We start from the raw sequence: 20587 nt of genomic DNA, 5'->3' as shown, positions 1-20587 counted from the left end.
TTAAATGAAGGCACATATGAGAACTCATTATAAGCAAACACCTCATACTAACTGTTGTCTAGTGTGACAACACGTTTTCCTGTGAAATGTATGAATTAGCTCCAGAACAAAAGCAAAATAGATACTGAAGATGATGGCAAAAAGGCTGCTCAAAAGCCATTATTACAAAAGCAACATAAAAAGCAGATTATAGTTTGCAAATACTCTCAGACACCTTTATTACATCTTGAGGAAAATGGAGGAAGCTTGCAAGCCTGAGAGCAAAATTTAAACCATGAAGTACGAGGATGGCAGCATTTTGCTGTGGGTCCATTTTACAGCAGGAGGCACAGGTGCATTTCACAAAATAGGTGGCATCATGAGGAAAGAACATTACGTGGAAATATTCAAAAAGCTTCTCAGGTGATCAGCCGTGAAGTTAAAACTTGGGCTTGAATTGGTCTTCCAAATGGACAAGGACACCAATCATACAGAAAAATTAGTTGCAAAGTGACTTAAGGAGAGCAAAGTTACTATTTTAGAACAGTCATCACACTAAGCCCTGATCTCGTGCTCATAAAAAACTTGTGGGCAGAGCTGAAAATGTGTGTGAGCAAGGTGGTTCTACAAACCTGACTCAGTTACACCAAATATGTCCAGCAAATTACTTAATGTCTGGCAGAAAAATAAGGTTATGTATCTTTTTATACAGTGCGTGTAAATATCTGATTTTGACTGTAATCCACATTTTCTGGACATTTTCTTCTGCATTTATACTTCTTATCTGCCAGATTAAGATCTTAAAGTAAACAATTATTTTCATTCATTTTTCTGTGGAGCAGAAACCAAGTTTTAATTCATTTAAATTTTCTTTCCATGTTAATCCCATGATGGATTAATTTGTCACAGTTCTTTTTGCTCTAAAGTAAGGCCTACCACATTTTAAATGTAATATTGATCCGTTCATTTGGTGCTAATTGCTTCCCAATGTGACTTCACAGCTGAATCGTGATAAGGTTAAAACACACACACAGCCGCCTGACAGCCATCTCAGTAGCTGATTTCTTAAAGTGACCTTTAAACTTGGCAATTTAATCACACGGATTCGATTTATACATAAATATGTCATTTATTTGAAGCACAATCTCCACTGCTTAACATAGCATGTTCATTTTCAGTCATTCACCCCATCTCCTCACTACAATGACTTCAACAAAGCAAAAGACTCAAAAAATTAGGCCAGAACTAAGCAATCAGACTGAATCTACGGGATATGGAAACACGTCCACAGTCGTCGTATGTCTTGACATCAGTATCTCCACAATAAAAGAAAAAAACATTAACAATTAAATAAATATACACCAAACTGACCAAGAACACACATATTACCTTGTATTGCCCTGAGCTCTCTGAAAACATTTTTCCAACAAAAGGCTGAGTCAGAAAATGTTCGAAGTGTCATACACACCTGTGTCACAGTACTATGGCTCTGTTGTACCAAGCTATAAGGCCACCATGTTATTGTGACTTTTTTAAACCTGGCTTTATATGCGGGATGCGTTTTTAGATGTGTGTATTTGTATACGCACGTTGTATTCCAGGTACCACAAATCAATGCAAGGACCATTTTTAAAGTGGATCACTCAATGGAAAGTGTTTTCCCTCCTTGCAGTTCCTGTTCAACCAGCTCTAACTCCACACCAATGCTTTTGAGTGGGATGAGCTCAGTTGCACATTTTCATAACTCTCTCCATTTCCCTGAAAACAGAAGCAAAAGTGTTTATTCTGCAGCTGTCTAAAGGCTTTTGTCACAGCGAGACATCTCTTTTTGTGATGTGCTGTGACTCTCACCTTGGACGCTATGGCTTTGAGTTTTCTGAGCAGCGAAGGTTTGGTGTACACAACTTCATCCTCCATGTCTCCGTCATTCTCTCCCTCCATCACAGCACAGCTGTCGGCCACTGGCATTTCACACTCCTTATTGGCAGACATAACCAACCGAGAGTACTTGTACTCCAACCTTGCAGAGAGACGAGCAAGAGAATCAATACCAGAAAAGCAAATGTGTCCACTTTAAAAACGAAAAACTGATGCGACAAGAAAGGGAAAATTGAAGCAGGAAAGAAAAAACAAGGAAAGGAAAATGTAAAACAAAAGAAAGAAAGATAAGAAGATTTAATTTTAAAAAGGTCCAAAGAAATGAGAAACTTAAAAAAGGAGAAAATGCAGGTAAATGAAAGAGAAGAAAAGGAAATAAAAAATGAGAGTAAGGAGAAAGGAGAGAAAAAGGAAATGAAAATGAAAACCAAAGAAAACATAAAAGGAGAAGAGAAGAAAAAGGGAAAGAGGAAAGGCATAATGAAAGGAAAATGAAAGGAAAAAATTAAAGGTAAAGGAAATGAAGGATGGAATGAAAGAGAAATAGAAGGGAAAAGGTAATTAAAAAATAAGAAAGAAACAAATTTGAAACTATGTAAAGGGAAAGAAAAGGTGAAAAGGTCAAAGGACAAAAAAAAACTTAGAAGAAAAAGAAAATGAGAAAATGGAAAGAAAGAAGAACAAGAAAAAAGGAATACGAAAAAGAAACAAAACAGAATGGTAAATATAAAAAAGCTGAAAAAGGAAAGAAAAAAGGAGCACATCTAAGGAAAGAGGAAAGGGTTAAGTTAAATCAAGCTCGACAAACTAAACATGAGGAAACCACAATGAACAAAAATAATAATGAATAATAAAAAGCTTTAGGAAGAGGAAAAACAGGGCAGCATTGGAGGAAATGCTGGAAAATAAAGGAATCTGAACAAGAAGAAAGCATAAAGCAGAAAAGTGAAGATGGAAAATCTGGAGATGTACCGTTTATTCTTCTTCCAAAAGTAGCAGGTGATTGAGACGAGCAACACTGCAGTGAAAATCCCCATCCCTGCACCAAGCCGCAACCAGAACTCCATACCCTCACATGGCACAGTTTTCTTTTCAGGCAAAGTTGAGCCCCCTATACACAGCTTTGGTTCAGTCCAAACATAGAGCATGTCCTGAGGTAGAACACATATATATTTACACAATTAAATAAAAACTGTTAAGAAAAATGTTCCATCTATCTATTTAATGCTATGGCTGGATGCACACACACCTGCTGTCCACCTTTGCAGACTCCCTCTATCAGATGGTAGTCTCTCACTGTGCATGTAGGACAAGCCCCAGAGCTCTCCCAAAAGAAATGAAAGGTGCATCCGTCACATGTTCCTTCAGGGCACTGACTGGAATGGCCAAAAAGCACACCTTATTACTTCTTCAACAACATAACAGTAGGAATATTTTATAACCTTTACGCCAACGATAAAGGTCAAATGTATTGTTAGCTGAAGTGACTGCATGAAATGCAGAAACAGAGAAAAGTTATACCTGGGAACTGACAGCAACCCTTTAGTGCTCATATCGGGATTACACCGAAGGGTCACCACTGCACTCCGACCTGACTCACAAGACGAAGTTCCCTCAAAAGATCTTAGAAATAAAATAACACAAGAGTAAACACTCTACATCTCTGACTTTGTTGTCTTTGATAAAAAAAACATCTCTTATAATAGAAATACCTGTAGAAGAAGTTCACATCAGGCACTTTCTTAGACTTCTGGGGAAACAAGTCTGACCTTGCTTTTATTCCTTCAAGACTATTATCTACAGTTGCACCTGGAAAAAACATAAAATTATTCATAATAAGGGCGACAGTGGTATAGGTTCGTTGTGTAACTGGTGGGCTGCCGGTTCGAAAACCCACTTTGTCGGTCTCAGTCGTTGTGTCCTTTGGCAGGACACCTCACCTGCCCTGCCTGCGGATGGTGGTCATGGGGCTCTGTGGCGCCTATGTATGGCAGCCTAACTTCTGTCAGTTTGCCGCAGGGCTACAATGTAGTCTACCACTGTGAATGTGTGTACGAATGGGTGAATGAATGATTGTAGTGTAAAGCGCCTTGGGGTCTCTGGGGACGTGATAAAGCGCTATACAAGTGCAGGGAATTTACCATAATATATATGCACGAAGGAGCCGTACTTAGCACTGTTGCCCTGCAGGAAGAAGGTCCTGGGTACAAATCCCAGCCTAGGGTCTTTCTTGCACGTTGTCCTCATGCATGTGTGGGTTGTCTCCATATAAATATGACTATATAGAATAGGTTGCCCTGCGTGTCTCTGTGTTGCCTTGTAATGGATTGGCGACCTGTCTTCGATGTACCCCACCTCTCACCAAATGACTCCTGGAGAAATGCAACAACACCCCAACAACTGTGCCTGTATAAGAAAGTATAGACAATTGGAATACTAGTGTATATGTGCAGATTCAGTCACTGAGTTTTCAAAAAGCTTTTATCTGTAATCGGATCATACGGACGTATACATGAATGTATTTTTGTTGACTTTTAAAGCAAAAACTTTGTCAGTAAGTGATCCAATGTTCACTTACCAAGAAAGGTGTCAGCCAGGTTAATGGACTGCGAAGACAGTGCAGCATGGAATCCTTGTCTGCTCGCTGGGATTATTGTTGACTGACAGATGAAGGTCTTCACAGCACTGGGACCCTCTGCTTTCTCACTCTGGGAGCTGGAGACTGACACGTCTGTAACATTGTCTGTGCATACTGCCATACGATCCTTAAATGGAGAGAAAATGGCAAAGGGATTACATTTGTGCACAAGAGTCTTTAAAGGATAGTGTTATACACACTTATGTGTGAGAGTTTTTTTGCACACCTGTCCTCCGCACAGACTGATGTTAAACATGTGGAAATACTTGGTTCCCTTGGAGGTAAACTTTGGACCATTCATCAGCGATCCCGCTGAGTTGAGGAGACTGAAGTCAAACGTTAGCGTGACATTGCCCTCTGTGTGGGTAAAGTGGCAGTCACTGTAACACAGTCTGTGGTCCTGGAAAGCAAAAACACAGTTTTATGGTGAGTTTTCCTCTCAAGCAACCTGAAATGAGAAACAGCTTGACCCATAAATCTGCACCGTCTACAAACCTTGTCGCTCTTGCTAGCTGGCCCGCAGGCTTTGCAGGCCTCAGAACCCTGTGTTCCGTGAGGCTCAAGGTAACTGTTGTGAGGACACTCTAAGCACTTGCTGGTGAGTGAGTCTATGTAATGTCCAGGTGGGCAGGGTACACATGCCGAGCCGGAGGGCTGGGTGCTGAGGGCACAAGCCTGGCAGCTGGAGGACACGCCATCCACTGCATTAGTCACAGTGATGGAGAAGATGCGTGCCACATCATTGACCTTCCGACGTACCTGAAGAACCAAAAATCGCCAAACCTCTTCCATTAAACCATACGTATGAAAGAAACTTATACTATTATTATTAATACAAACGTTACTATGAAGAAGTATAACCTCCTTTACAGATTTTTTTCCCGTTTTTGCTTTATTTATCCACACTTACATTGTTTATGTCAAACCAAAACTCAGGCTACATTTTAATTTCAGAAAAAGATAACATGATTAATACAAAAAGTAGTTTGTTTTGAAATGAATCACTTATCAAGACAAAACTGCTATTCAGAGCAGCATAGACCTACGTGAAAAAGTTATTACATTGCTTGTTAAATCCTATATAAAACCTGTGGGGTGAACTAAAGGGAAGAGTTAACTCAGGACTCTGCATGATGTAAAGACATTGTGGAGAGAGAAATTGTCAAAGATTGCTTTCTCTGTATGCTCCAATCTGAAGGTTACTGACAAAAAGGGTTGAATGAAGTATAGACAGCAAAGGCACCAACAATCATGCAGTTTTCTATGGTGAAACTATGTGACTGCAACAATAAATTAATTTATCACACATCCAGACTTTCCAACAAATTTGCCTGTATTTGTTTTGCTTCCAATGTTGTCGTGTCATACCAGATAATGTGTATGCACAAAGGTAAAGTAGCTTAAACACTTCAGAAAGTGTTGATAAAAATGTAAAAAAAACAGGGAGTGTCCTGTGTAACTGTGAATGGGGTTTTACAAGCCACATCGAAGGTATTTCATTGAGTTTTTCCGTACAAAACAACTTCACATCAGGTATGCATATTTGTTGAAGGTTGAAAGTGGAAAATCTCCACTGGCTTTAAGACGGCATTTGGACTTTTAACCCTTTTTTGTCACAGAATGATGCCCAGGCATTTGGACTTTTAAAATCAGTTAAGAGAATTTGCTGTTCCATTAACAACAGCACACATTCTGTCTGAAAAACAGGCCAAAACCACTTTATGAATAAAGAAGATTTTATTGTATGTAAATGCAAGTAAGCAAAGAAGTTGTATTACCTATACCGTTTTCTGCGGAGCCCTAAGGTGACTATGTCTAAAAGTATGTATAAAGCTGTGTACTTGTACATACGTCTGAGGGTTGGTTTGTCCTCTGGAAAGCCCAAGTGTAGGAAACTGGGGCATTTTTCGTCATGACGTGTGTGTAGGTCTGTCTTTTTTGTGTTTTCTCCCAAGATTGCACAACTGTGGTACTCTTTCTATTAATATCCTAAAAAATACATTAAAAATTACTGCATGCATTTCTTTATTTATGTACAGAGCAGCAAAACTGTGTCGGCAGATGTTCTCACCATCATGAAGTAGAACTCACAGTCAGCTGTGCACACAGTTTCAAACTCAAATGTTATGCGACCGAATTCTGTCACCGACTGGCTTGACACTGACGTAGGCAGTCTGATGGTCAAAGCACACAGAAAAAAGTGGAATCAGTCACAACAGAGAAAAACAGAAAACATGACGTGAGTGTACTCACTTGAAGCCAGGAACATGGATGTTAAGGATGAGATAATCATTATCAGACCCGCCTGCTCCACTGTGAATGTGATCTCTCGCTGCTTCCCAACCTGAAAGAGTCAGCAACCAGAGATCTTTTCTGTTATTAAAAACCATTTCAGCAATATTAATTTTGTTTAGTGTGTTGTGTGTGTGTGTGTGTGTGTGTGTGTGTGTGTGTGTGTGTGAGACTAAACAAATATAAAGAAAGCAGACAAAAAATAATGGCCAACAACGATATCAGGTTCAATCAATGTATTTCTCTTGTTGATTAAGTATTTTTAATGAATAATTTAGATTAATTATCATAAAAGTGCTGAAATCTCAGTAATTAAAATTGCACATCATTTTCTAAAGATTTACATTTACACTACTCCCATTTAGCAGGGATTCTAATCCACCTCGGGCCAGTTGACTCTTATAAGAAACAGATTATGACCCAAGATCAAACCAAAAGTCAAAGTATGAAATACCCCCAAGGCAAGTATACATTAAAGCATATTTGGTATAAAACGTCAGAAACGTGGGAGATGGCTTTTCTTTGTAACTTAAAAAGAAAGCAGTAAAATGCCAAAACTGGAAACGCATTACATAGGTTGAAATGACGGGCATCCCTCAATAGTAACTTGGATAGATAAATAAAAACAAAAACCATAAAAAAAACTTAAATAAGTGAAAAACAGATTCAACTATAATGGGAAACTTTAAAAGACCGTTAGCTCCGTCACATCAAGTTCACATAATTGACAAGATCCAACAGATACAACAAAATCAGTATTTTTATAGGACATAAAATTATTAATTTTTTCTTTTTACATTTCAAAACACTCAGGGTTTTATGATTCCACTGGCATTGATTGACCATGTAAAACCCAAGAAAATGTGGGTTTGTTTGGACCAGGTGGGGCGCCAAAAATGCCAAACCAGAAGTAATTTTCCTCGAGTTTATTTTTGGTCATATTTTCCTTTATATATTTATATAGTTTTAAGAGCTGCATCTGATGAGGTCAGCAAAACACCTGTAATAGTTTTTCTTTTTAAGGGGAAATATTGGTATACAGTTTTAGATTCCAATTTTACCTTTATATATGTTTATTTGCAACGTATGTCACTTTCACAAAGTCCAGACCAGTTCATTGAGCATGTTTTCAGTTTTATTGTAAAAATAGTACATTATTTCTATTGAGATTTTGTGATTTTTGGTTCAATATATTAATAAAGTAGGTTAGTATGACAAAAACACCTATTAGATCATATAGATACATTTTTGCTGAAAGAAAGATCCAGACGTCCACTATACTACTGGTTAAAGCTGCACTTAAAACTGGTACTATGTCCTGACAGTACAAGATGGGACAGATGATCTGTGAAAAAAGTCAAGCTCCTCTGGCTCCTCCAAGTGGCCCTACTGCCATATGCAGAAACAACCAGTCAGCCAGGAGGAATGTAAATCACGCTGGTGTACACGATGCTCACACCCCTTCCCCGCACAACGCATACTGCCTTTTAAGCTAAAGATTGCCGGTGTTCTGCAACTGTGCTAATGGTGGAGAAATTCATATTTTAAATTTAAATTTATATTTGTGTTTACTCTTTGAGTCCAATTATGGTATTAACTTTTAATAAAGGAAGGTCAGGATCAACTTTGTTTATATAGCACATTAAAAACAACAATGTTGGACCAAGTGCTTTACAACCCAGACACAAAACTAATTTACAAGATACCTCTGTAAAACATTTTCAAATCAAGTAATCAAGAACCCTTAATAACCAACTTCTACTTAAAAAAACGGCACTGAAAATTCAACTTGTAATAAAAGCCAAAGAAAAGAGGTGAGTATTTTTAAAGAGCTTTGGGTATTTATAGGGGTAGGTTGTTCCTCAGAAGAGGACCAGCTAATGCCTGCAAATGCCCAGTCATCTTTAGTCTTCTTCAGGAAATATTTAGTAGGATCTGCCCAGCTGAATGCAGAGGCCTAATGGGGTTGTGGAGACTGACTAGATCTGCTAAATGCTGTAGAGTTAAAACATTTTAAGACCTTAAAAGTGAGCAGTAAGATTTTAAAGCAATGTAATAAAACAAGTGCAACTTTAAACAAATACAACTAATTTAAAATTTCAACAAAAAGACTAAAATAGTATGTACGACTACCCACCAGTCATACTGTCACATTTAGAGTTGCCCACATTGAAACAGGAGGTCTTCATGTTAGATGGAAGAGCATTCCACCATTTATACTCATAACCCAGGATGGGCTCAGTACCTGCTGGACACTGCTGGCACGCTGGAAAATGAACAACATTAAAAAGCCCAATTAAGATTGCAAAACAGGATAATGGTGTAAAACAAAACTAATGAACATGAGAGTTTACGTTTTAACCCATCAGAGTACGTCCCGGTTGGGCAAGGGGAGCAGGTGGCCGTGTCATTGTTATAGAAACCAGGGTTACAGGGAGGACATTCCTCCTGTTCACCACTCTCAGGCAGTGCTTCAGCTCCAGAGACAACCTCCAGACAGATCTTGGGTTCAATCCACTTATATATGACCTGTGTCTAAAATTTTAAAAAGACAAATATCACAAATTGAGAAAACAACACATCTACTCAGAATGTTTGAAAGATGCCATCATTTCCCTCACCTTGCCTTCATGGTCACATGGTGTGTGGATCTGGAAATAGTCCTTTTTGGAACACGGAGGTCTGTTCTTACACTCAGCCGATCCTTCCTCTGTCAGGCAAAAGGTGATTATCCAGGCACAAAAGAAGCATTAATATGAGAAAAAAAAAATGTAAAAGAACATTTTGTAATATGTCCAAAACAGTTTGCCGGAAATTCAAATTAAATGAAATTAGGATCTTTTGATTAGAATTTTTTAACACCCATCTTGCATAATACATTGCATAAACTCAATTATGTTGCTTATCACTGACAAATACGTTAGTGTGAGGTTATTTTTGGTCCATTATAAAAAATAAAAAAAACACTAAATACTGAGAATTTTGTGATAGAAAATGTGACTGCAGGTAACCCTATCAATTTTATTTTCACCTTAAAGTATTATAGGATCTGCAACCTATACAATAAAAAAGGAAAGTTAAGTGACATCTATGACTTAACTCATTTCAGGAGTCAGGGTTGTTTTCTCTGGCCCTTTATTACCCCCCTGTATTTAGACTGCCTAGACTGTAGTTTCTGTTAACTGTAACTCCAAAAGATTTTAAATAATCAGCCACTGTTTACAGTCATCTGTAGAAAAGAAGGAACAAATCCTTCATTCAAAAAGATAGCTTAGGGTTTTAAACACTTTACAATATGAGGCACAAAAATAAACAACCACAAGCCCCGTAGATTATTAACAAACTGCTGCCAATGTGCGTTGTTAGGGCTACTTTGGAACACAACTCTCAGGTTTTATTTATTAAATATATGTGAATGCTTAAACGTTCTCTTATTTTAAAGGGATTATAATACAGTTTCACAGCATAAAGGCTCTGAAATATCACGTTTATGGCTAGAACACCTTGTTTTAATCAAGATTGCAGCAGTAGCGCCTGTTCGCTCGTCTTAGAAGCGAGAGAACACCGAAATCCATGTAAAGTTTGTTGCAGATGCAGCTTTCCAGGGACCTTTTAGTGTATCAATATAGGTTAGAAAATGTAATCGCTGTGACAGGATCATTGGTTGTAGATTTATTGCTTAAAATAATAGCTTTTAATTCTGAGATTTTAGCATGTTCCACTCGAAATCGCAGAGTGAAAGATGCATCTGCTGATCTAACAGCCTTGGTCTATAGTGAAAACATGACCAGTGAAGCCAAAAGTTTCAGGAAAACGTTTGGCTTGGAAAATATTGCTCCAGGTCCCATAGTCAAAATGTGCCTTCACTTGTGTTCTGTACTTCAAAGTCATTAAGAACAGTAAGTGGTGATGTTTTCTCGTGCACAATAACAAATGCGCTTTTTGTAAATGTTCCAATCACCCTACTCAGTTGCACAATTCATTTAATCAGAGTATGCCATTTTTAATACCTGTACAGTAATTATTTTTCCTATGCTGTAAATTTTCTTGCTTAACTGTACAGTCTACTCTTAATTTTTGATTTTTATAGTTTTTTACGTTTGTGAATACCTGCATGTGTCCATTCTCCTTTTATGTTGCTGTTGACACACCTGAATTTCCCCACTGTGGGACAATAAAGGACATTTCTATTCTATTCTATTCTATTCTATTCTACGTTGCATACTACAATGCAGTAAATTTGTCAGCGTTGTTTTTTGGATATTGAATTCATTTATAAGGCTATACACCTGCATACTGAATGATAGTGTTGCATGGAGTGCATGAACTGGCTCCGTGGCCAGAGTAGGTGTCCCGAGGACAGGGTTCACATGTGGAAGAGCCTGGAATGTGACTGAACGTCCCTGGCTTACAAGGGAAACACTCTGATGTGTAGGCAACACCTTGTGGAGAGAAAAGGCAAGATGAAAAAAAAGTAAATACTGGGCACGTTCCTAAAATCTCATTTAGTTTTTTCACACAAATAAAACTGAACCAACAAAAAAAAATTCACTCTTCTCTGACCTTGAATTTGAATGTTTTTCAGCAGTACAGGCTTCACCACATTGGATCCCATCACAACACCTCCTGTCCTCCAGTATAAGATGTTGGTGCCAGATTTCAAATTCACCTAAAATACATGTTGTTAATCATCAGCTTGCCATAAACTGGTGCTGCAAACACAATTAAGATTTTATATTTGCTTACCTTAGATACAACTGGTTACATTTAGCATCTGAAACTACCTGGAGAAATTAACCTAAATGGTAAATGCACCGAACTTACATAGCACCTTTCCACTCATACGACCACTCAAAGAGCTTCAAACTTAAATATCACAGATAAGCAATATGCAACACAGGTGCATCTGAATTACAATATTATTGAAACGTTTATTTTATTACTTGGTTCAAAAAGTGAAACATATAACTATTCATTGCATATTGATATATTTCAAACATTTATTGCTGTTAATTTTTATTATTATAGTTTGCGCCTAATGGAAACATCTGTTTCTCAGAAAATTATAATATTACATAAACCAGATTAAAGAATGAATTTGATACACAAATATCTACACTAATGGACTACTGAATGGCATTTCCATGTACTGTATTGTATTTGCACTCACTACTTGGTCAGGGCTCCTTGTTGCAATATTTACTGGAAGCTGTTTGCTTTAATAACAGCCTTCAGCTCGTGTGCATGGTGCGATCTGATGTCTATCATCTTCCTTTCTCATAAATTCTCTTTGAGGTTTATGCCAAGCGAGCTTTCTGGTCCACCCAGAACAGAGATACCATGGATATCAAAGCAAGCACTGGTTCTTTTGGCAGTGTGGGTCGGTACCAAGTCCTGCTAAATAAAGAAACCAGCATCTTAAGCAAGCTTGTAAGCAGGAGCAGCACTCAGCCTGAAGTGCTCTACAATGTCTTTGTAGGTGGCTGCACTGACTTTGGACTGAACAAAAGAGTGTGGTCCAACACCAGCATGAGGTGCCTCCTCAAGTCATCACTGGCTGTGGAAACTTCACTGTACCTTAACCAACCTGAATTCCACTCTTCCTCCAGACTCTGATACATTGATTTTCAAATAAAGTGAAAAATTCATTTTTATCTGAAAACAAGACTTTGGATCACCAAACTACAATCTAGTCCTGTGTGCGGTAGCTCTTGAGGCACCGAGTCCTGCCGCACTCTGCACCTCCACCTTCAAGAATTTCCTGTAAATTCTTGAAAGGGTTTGACTTTCAAACCTAGGCTGCAAGTATCAATGATGCATGTGTATGTTCTTCTAACTTTTTCCTTCCACCCAACTTCCCATTAAAAAGATTGGATATAGCGTTCTGTGAACAGCCAGCATCTTTACCAAGATCCTTTTTTTGCCTTACTCTCCTTGTGGAGCGTGACTGTCTCCCAGATGTAAAAGTTATCTGTTAAAAATTATTAATCTATTGATGTTTAATATTGGTATTAGCCAAAATTGGGGATTTCATTAACTGTAAGCCATAATCATCAAAATTAACAGAAATAAATGTTTAAAATATATCACTTTGTGTGTAAGGGATCTATGAGTTTCCCTTTCTGAAAGGAATTACTGAAATACATTGATGTTTTGATGTGATGCCTATGGATTATTGAAAGAACAGAGATCGAAGTTGAACAGTGAATAAGAAAAGAAAACAAATACACATTTGTCAAATTTAATTGATGTATAAAAATGTAAATGACATGCTATGCCACTCCAGAATATTCTCTGTTATACATAGAAATTTAAATAGATGAAATAAAAATAAAAAATAAACTTGTTTAACAGAATTGTCCAAAACAGGTTTAAAACATTTTAGCTCACAAATAACAACATAAACTAAAGAAAAAAGCCTTGTATTTCTTATGAACTATTCATGAACACTATAATAAATCCAAACTAATTATCTGAGTTTATAATCTGGCTGGAAAATTACTGCAAACAGCCTTTTGTAACTCTAGTTTTCTTTGCCAGGCATTTCTTTTGGAAAATCAGGGCAAGCTGCCAAAAATCTGTTCTTTGTTTGTGCTACTCATCACAGAATGTGAAACACCTACCGTGTGGGTTGCCCATTCCCCATGATTGGTGAGCTTGAGCCACTTTGTATCAGCTGACTGATCCATCTCCTGACACTGGTCATTCTGGATCTACACAAAAAAGCAGCAGATTATACTCTGTTCTTTGTATTGTAAAATAGATACATTATTAATACAAACAAAATCAGATTTAGAGCTGCTTGTAACAAAAGAGAATGCCTGTGGGTTACTCACAAAGAATTCAAACAGCAGGCTTTTATCAGGATACTGATACTCAAAGCTGACAGACCCCTGCTTCTTCAAGTGAACAGCATAAATGAGAGAGACCGTACACTCGTCCCTGTTGGACTCCAGATAGTTTCCTTGAGGCTGCCAGGAAGAACTGTAAGAAAAAGAGCAAAGTGAATAAAAGTGTGTTACAGATTGCAATACGATTATCTTTTTTTTAACTCATTAACCTGTTGCAGGTGAGTCTGGCATCTCTGTGGGCGTCATTCCCCAGGGAAGTTGCCAGGCTACTGAATCCTGTAGGCATGGTATCCCATTGGTCAAAGCGGATGCCACTCCCAAGGGAGTAGCTTCCCGCTGCGCACTGAGTACACTCCTGAGCAGACATCTCCAGGAACTCCCCAGCTCTGCATGAGAACGCTAGGGGACACAAAGGAGGACACAAAACGAGACAAAGAGGAAGAATTACACAATAAATAAGTCATTTCTTAGTCTTTTTCTCCTCGCATTCTGTTAGATTCAGACTAAAGCTGACAAACAGCAGTGCAAATCACTGCTACACTGCAGCGATTGGGGAGCTTAATCCTTACATCCTGTTACACACTGTGTGTCTCTGTGCTTTTTTTCCCCAGAGCCATCGACTCGAGGTCCTTGGCTTTGTGTGACGTTGTCAGCTTTTCCTGATACCTGATCTGGCTTACTGAAAAAAAATAAACAAAGGAATCCAGCAACACTTTCAAAAAATGTAAATAATAAATGTCTCCAACTAGCAGGAATGAGTTAAAGGGCTTATAAATAGCATGTTTGGATTTTAAGATGGTAATCATGTTGATGACATACTGGGTGAGAATGATGACTAACATGGGCTCCATGAACTATCTTGGGAACACAAGAGATAGGTGCTCTCTCAGTAAAGTTAATAGAAGGCTCAGAAAGAAAAAGGAAAGAAAAACAAAGAATTATCAAAAGCTGCTTTCAAATGTGGGCTGCACGGTTGGTAGCACTGTTGCCTTGCAGCAAGAAGGTTCTGGGTTCGATTCCCGGCCTGGGGTCTTTCTGCATGGAGTTTGCATGTTCTCCCCGTGCATGCGTGGGTTCTCACCGGAAACCCTGGCTTCCTCCCACAGTCCAAAGACATGCATGTTAGGTTAATTGGTCACTCTAAATTGCCCTTAGGTGTATGAATGAGTGTGTGTGGTTGTTTGTGTGTTGCCCTGCGATGGACTGGCGACCTGTCCAGGGTGTACCCTGCCTCTCGCCCATAGACTGCTGGAGATAGGCACCAGCTCCCCCGTGACCCACTATGGAATAAGCGGTAGAAAATGACTGTCTTGACTGCTTTCAAATGTAAACAGATTGAGTGTGGAGGCAACCCTTAAATCCTTAATCAACTTCCATTTTATACAGTCTGTATAGTTGCAGATGAATAAAGAAAATCATCTCTGCATTTGCAGAGTTCTAAAAGATTAAGCTTGTGATAATTATTGAGACAGTAGGGACGTGATGTAGCAACCTTCTGGAGAAACTAAAAAAATACTTGCAACACCAGCTTGAACAATATCCGCGTTTATTACATAGTTAAACTCCCTCTTCCTGGATTCATTGCCAAAAAGTCGTCATGAGGGCAACCTCCCAATAAACAAAATGATTTATTCATTTTTTTAAACTTCCATGGAAGACTTCTGCCTGGAACATAGAACTATTTTAAGTTGATTCATTCAAAGCATGATTCAAAGTAGTTACATGCCTCTGCGATTAAACAATGCATCTTTTATTTCTGTTTAACAAACAGAAAAACATGTTTGAACCTCAAACCCAGGGAGTAATAAGTCACTAAGTAACAAACTCTCTGTTGTAACATACCTTGAGTTGAAATGTGTCTTTATGACAGAATCTTGACACAAGCAAATTAGCCTTTGTGTACATTTGTGAAGCAAGACAGACATCTGAACATATACTAGCTAATAATAAATGTACATAATTGTGCTGTGCATTTGTATTCTGCCCACTTTACTCAGATATGTATTAAATCCAAAAAATAATTACCTTCAGAAGTATCTTAATCAGTAAACAGAACCTGACTGTGTGTAATTTAATCTCAGTATAAATCTAGTTGTCCAGTGAAGGCCTCAGAGGTTTGTGAGCAAATATTAGTGAACAAACAGCATGAAGACCAAGGAACACATCAGAGAGTTTGGGGATTAAGTTGTGGAAAAGTTTAAAACAGGATTAGTTTATAAAACAATATCCCAAACTTTTAACATCTCCCAAAGTACATCTCAGTCATCTGAAAATGTAGGAAGCACAGCATACACTAAGCCTACTAAGACACAGTCAACCAAGACAATTAGCCACTTAAACTGACAAGAGAGGAACAGAGAAAATTTATAGAGAAAAAAAACTCAGGTGGGAGAAACAGTCAACAGGATAACTATTAGCCAAGCCGTCTGCATTGCTTTATGGCAAGTGGCAAGAAGAAATCCATTGATGAACAAAAGTCATAAAAAGTCCCAGTTCCAGTTTTCCACAAGAAATGTAAGAAAGATGCAAAAGAAGTTACTCTAGTTAGATGAGCCAACATGCGTGTGTCAGAAACCTAACGCTGCAAATCAACCTGAACACACCGTCCCTACATCGAAACATGGTGTTGGCAGCATCGTAATGTAGGGATTCTTCTTTTGCTTATTCTTTCTGCAAAGAAGGATGGGCAACAGTTTCAGTCAATAGACATGCAAAACTGGTAGAGACAAACCCCAGAAGACTCGCAGCTGCAACTGTAGCAAAAGGTAGTTCTACAAACTGTTGACTCATCAGCACTGAATACGTTTTGGTCTATCACATAAAATCACAATGAAATACAATTTACAAGTTTGTGATTGTAACATGGCAAAATGTAGGAAACGTTTACACGGTATGAATACTTTTGCAAGTCACTGAAACTGAAATAAGAGAATTAGCTCGGCATATGGTATAACTATTTCCTGGCTGCTAACACATTGCATGAAATACATTTACTCTGACAAAATAATACACCTGATTTAAGCAGAATATGATATTATAAATAACATAGATATTAAACAATAAAGAAAAAGACTTATGTAATTTCCTTCCTACTAATTTGTTGTTGTTTTTTCTTCTAAAATGATCTGTTTCTGCCACAGGGGGATACTTCTACACAAAAATTATAAGAACTAAACTAAGGTTGTACAGGGTAAATTACATGATTTATGACATGGTTCTGGTGGAAACAACTGAATGCCACTCACTTGAAAACTACTGGCATAGAGAGTACAAATAATATCTTGATTTGATACATTGTTCTTGCAAATGCAACACAGTTATGTGATAGACTCTAATGACAGGGTGGAAGATGTTTATTCTGCAATGAACCAATTTTTTAACCTCATATTAGTCGGAAAATATGCAAAGATATAGTAACAAACAGGTCTCAAGAAACCAGTCATATTCAATAAAATAGAATAATATTGAAACGGTAATTTATTTCACTAACTAAATACACCAAGTGAATTTCTGTTAATTATGATGATTTTCCAGTTACAGCTGATGAAAACACAATATTTAAGATTAGAATGTTACAGACCAAAATAAAATAAATTTTTAATACAGAAATGTGGGCTTCATTAGGTTTTATATCTGCACAAAGGTTTTTATTTTCTGAAAGTACTTTTATTCTGACAAACAATCCTCATTGGAACACATATTCTAATTTATTGAATATGACTGTACACTCTAAATGATTCCAACTTACTGCACTCAGTGCCCTTCACTGGCTGTGGTAGTCCGGTGCAGGACCCAGGACTCTGCGGGATGGCCACTCTCCACCGAGATCCTGTGCTGTCACACTCCGTGTACTCATAGTAGTAGTCCGTCTGCCAAAGATACACAGAGCATTTGCACAGGAGACCACACACCACAACAGTCTTGGTACCAAACCCAGAATCAACGAGAGCCCAAGGCAGGTCAGTAAACACTTCAAGGTGAGGGGGGTCTCCACCAAAGGTAGAGCCCCGATTCATCTAACTGTGGATATCCGGCCAAATCAAAGCAGACTACGTAAAAGTGCAACTGCAGTTGCAACAAACACTGATATCACTTTCCATATCCACTTGACTGAGAAGAAGGCTAATTCCTGCTCTGGTTGTTATCTCTCAAGCTCTGACCCCTTCTTAGGCCAGGACACATAACATACTATCTCCATGGAGATGGCAGTGGGGACAATGGCAGCAGAGGAGGTCATTTTACCAGGAACTGCTTTGCAGAAACATCTACACATTTCCCCACTGAATGCAACAATTTTAGTATTCAACACACAAAGTAAAACCTATTTAATCAATTTTCTTGAGTTGAATTATCCTCAGTCTTTTTGTGTAGAGACAACGGGGGCCTAATATCTGTCTAATTTTTATTTACCACAGCGAATGCAGTCCGTTTAGCCCAGCAAAAGCCAAATTACAGTGACGATAAAGGACATGCAGCACACATCGAAGGCAAGATAACAAAATCAAAACAGGGTCATAGTTGTATTCTATTGATTTGTACTTTTCTGAACCCTAGTCATCTCCCTTTACTTCCACAATAATTGTGAACAATCATGGATATGGTAGTTTTGCAACTTGCTGGTTTTTCATAAAATCACTCAAACTTACTTAAGATGAAGTTTGTCTTCTGTGACAGAGCACATCTTAGTCCATTTTTCTTTTTCTTTTGCTATTTTATTGTAAATCGTCATTAAATGAAGACAAAATTTACCCTCCCAGAAACAAGCCTCCATGCATCTTTGTCTCTGGTGACTTCACATATTGCAACTAATAAGAATACGTTTAACTATGTAAATGTGTAGTTTTCTTGTTGTTTCCTTAATTTTCCCAGGTTTTTAATCAAGGTGCTCCTTTAAAGGTGTTGACTTCGATCTGCATGGAGCAAAACATCTGAGCCAAATGTGACAACACAGCATGAATCTCAGAAGAATATGGCAACAATAAAACACATGGGTGCAATTTGTTTGAGGTGGGCAGATGGGAACAACCAGATTATCAAGGATTTGTTGCTATCACATCAAACAACGTTTCTATAAAAACCATATGGTCAGGTTGGTGCGTTCCATTAAGATGGTTTTTGAGTCCCAATAATGGTTCCTGCAGAACTCCTGAATCACATACAACATTAGATGAAAATAATCACCAAGCAGACCAATACCAAGCCCGATCACCAGTGTCAAATTCTGGCTAAAACATGTAAATTTGAAACCCTTGGAACTCAAATGGATCAGAATCTGTCAGAAATTAAATTTGTCCCCCATCGTCTTTTCTAATTCTAGCTAATTAGCACAATCCATGCCACCTCTTGTGATGTCATCAACCCAAATACACGCAAAGCAGAAAAATAAGCTTTTTTTTTCTTCAGATCACTCTTTAAAAACGTTCTTTTAATTTCCTGCAGAAGAAATCCACACTTTGTAACCCAGCTGAGATGTTATTGCCCCAGTACATTTATTAATAAAAATAAATGAATACACCAATGTATAATGTCTTTAAACACACTAAACAAGTCAAAGTCTAAGTTTGAAAAAGGCATTTGAATTGTGATGTTACCATTCAACATCCCTCAAAAACAAGGTTGCTCCAGAGAACTAAAGGCCATAGAGGAAAGGTTGCCATGATCTCCTGTACTTAGTTGGAGAGAAACATTTAAGCCAATAATTTAGAGGAATGTTACCCCTATCTGGTGCTTGTATGTGTGATTGTGCTGCCAGCCTCTTCTGAGGAGGTGCTGAGGGAAACCAGAGCCACGGGGAAGGAAAGGCCAGTCCATGCAGGAAACTGATAACAGCCTGAACAGCTCTAGGTAGTGAAGTTCAACACACCCCAGACCTCATCATAGATTCATGCTATGTTAACATAACAAAATCATCAGCAATACAGCGGTGGTTCAAGATGCCAGGTTAAAACCCTTTTTGTTAATTTACAAAAAGGGTTTTAACTTAAACACATCACCCTAAAAAAAAACCGGAAATGTATCATCATCATCATTTTTACACGTATTTATGCTCACCACTTGATTTGTTTGTTTGCAGCCACAACAACTATTCGATGCGCCTTTGTTACTAAATGTCAGGTTTGGCATCACTGTAAACACAAGAGGTCCGCTGTTTTCCTCACCTCATTGCACTGCCGCTGTCCTTTAACTCCGTCAATCAAGCAGAGTGTGTTGAGGATGAGAGCGCATCGGACGACGAACCGAGCCGAGGACCGCATTGTGGATCCTCTAGAGAAGCATCAAATTTAATCTTGAAAAGCAAAACGCCAGTCACGATCCAGTAGGACTGTCTGTGTCCTGAACACGGCGAGATAAACGTTTGTTCAGACACCTGCTTCTCTCTATAGATGAGTGTCAACCCGGCCTCTCCACCTGCGATTATCCTCCAGATTGTGTGCGCTCCAGGGGCTGGCTCTCATCTGAGCCGAGGTGGGCTCAGCAGAACGCCACTTCCGCTCGTTTGTCGAAATAAAACCCGGATAAGTGCACAAAGGAAGGATTACTCTTTCGTTGCAAACTAAAACCGTACCGGCCTGCCTCTTTGAATTAATACTGACCATGCATACATTGATGATGATGTTTTGTCCACAATATTTTTAAAGAACTAAAATGATGTTAGTGTATTTTGAAGGAAGAACGATTAAATGTCTTGCCTGAAGCGTGTTTATGCTAACTTGATGCCACAGTAAATGCATGCATTTTCACATTATGAGCACTTCTGGTGGCCGCCTTTGACGCTCTTCCGCAGTCAAAAAAATATAAGCGCTTTAAAAGTTAATAGCTTTAACCCGATCATCTTTAACACTGAAGAAAACACTTCTGCATTGTGCTCCTTCTTTATATGAGCGTCGGACGTCCACAGTGTCAAATTCTTTTTTGCTGTAGTTCAACATACTGGCCTCCAGAGGGAGAT

The 20587-nt window shown here is 38.4% G+C and overlaps 1 protein-coding gene across 1 annotated transcript; it reads right to left on the bottom strand.

Annotated features, from left to right (window-relative positions):
• Positions 1-1088: 1088 nt before the first annotated feature.
• Positions 1089-20103, bottom strand: elapor2a (endosome-lysosome associated apoptosis and autophagy regulator family member 2a). Its single transcript, XM_047353087.1, has 22 exons — positions 19797-20103; positions 17387-17507; positions 13848-14037; positions 13624-13771; positions 13411-13500; positions 11351-11456; positions 11077-11229; positions 9409-9497; positions 9142-9322; positions 8925-9053; positions 6749-6839; positions 6567-6669; positions 6347-6484; positions 4991-5254; positions 4722-4895; positions 4436-4622; positions 3570-3666; positions 3379-3480; positions 3107-3233; positions 2830-3008; positions 1831-1999; positions 1089-1737 (listed from the first exon to the last, which is right to left on the bottom strand). The coding sequence occupies exons 1-22, from the start codon at positions 19890-19892 to the stop codon at positions 1669-1671; spliced, it is 3003 nt and encodes a 1000-aa protein (XP_047209043.1). The 5' UTR covers positions 19893-20103; the 3' UTR covers positions 1089-1668.
• Positions 20104-20587: the final 484 nt, after the last annotated feature.

This window comes from Girardinichthys multiradiatus, chromosome 2 (assembly GCF_021462225.1).
Source record: "Girardinichthys multiradiatus isolate DD_20200921_A chromosome 2, DD_fGirMul_XY1, whole genome shotgun sequence".
Lineage (NCBI taxonomy): Eukaryota > Metazoa > Chordata > Actinopteri > Cyprinodontiformes > Goodeidae > Girardinichthys > Girardinichthys multiradiatus.
Note: the sequence above shows the minus strand (reverse complement) of the source record. Positions and strands in the feature narration are given on the sequence as shown.

What these genes read in the sequence shown, in the direction of transcription:
- elapor2a (XM_047353087.1), bottom strand. Translation starts at nt 19,892, where the DNA reads ATGCGGTCCTCGGCTCGGTTCGTCGTCCGATGCGCTCTCATCCTCAAC. An exon ending in TAAATGTGACAGTATGACTG is followed by an intron (nt 6,840 to 8,924) that starts GTGGGTAGTCGT and finishes TGACTCTTTCAG; the next exon opens with GTTGGGAAGCAGCGAGAGAT. An exon ending in ATCCATGTTCCTGGCTTCAA is followed by an intron (nt 6,670 to 6,748) that starts GTGAGTACACTC and finishes TTTGACCATCAG; the next exon opens with ACTGCCTACGTCAGTGTCAA.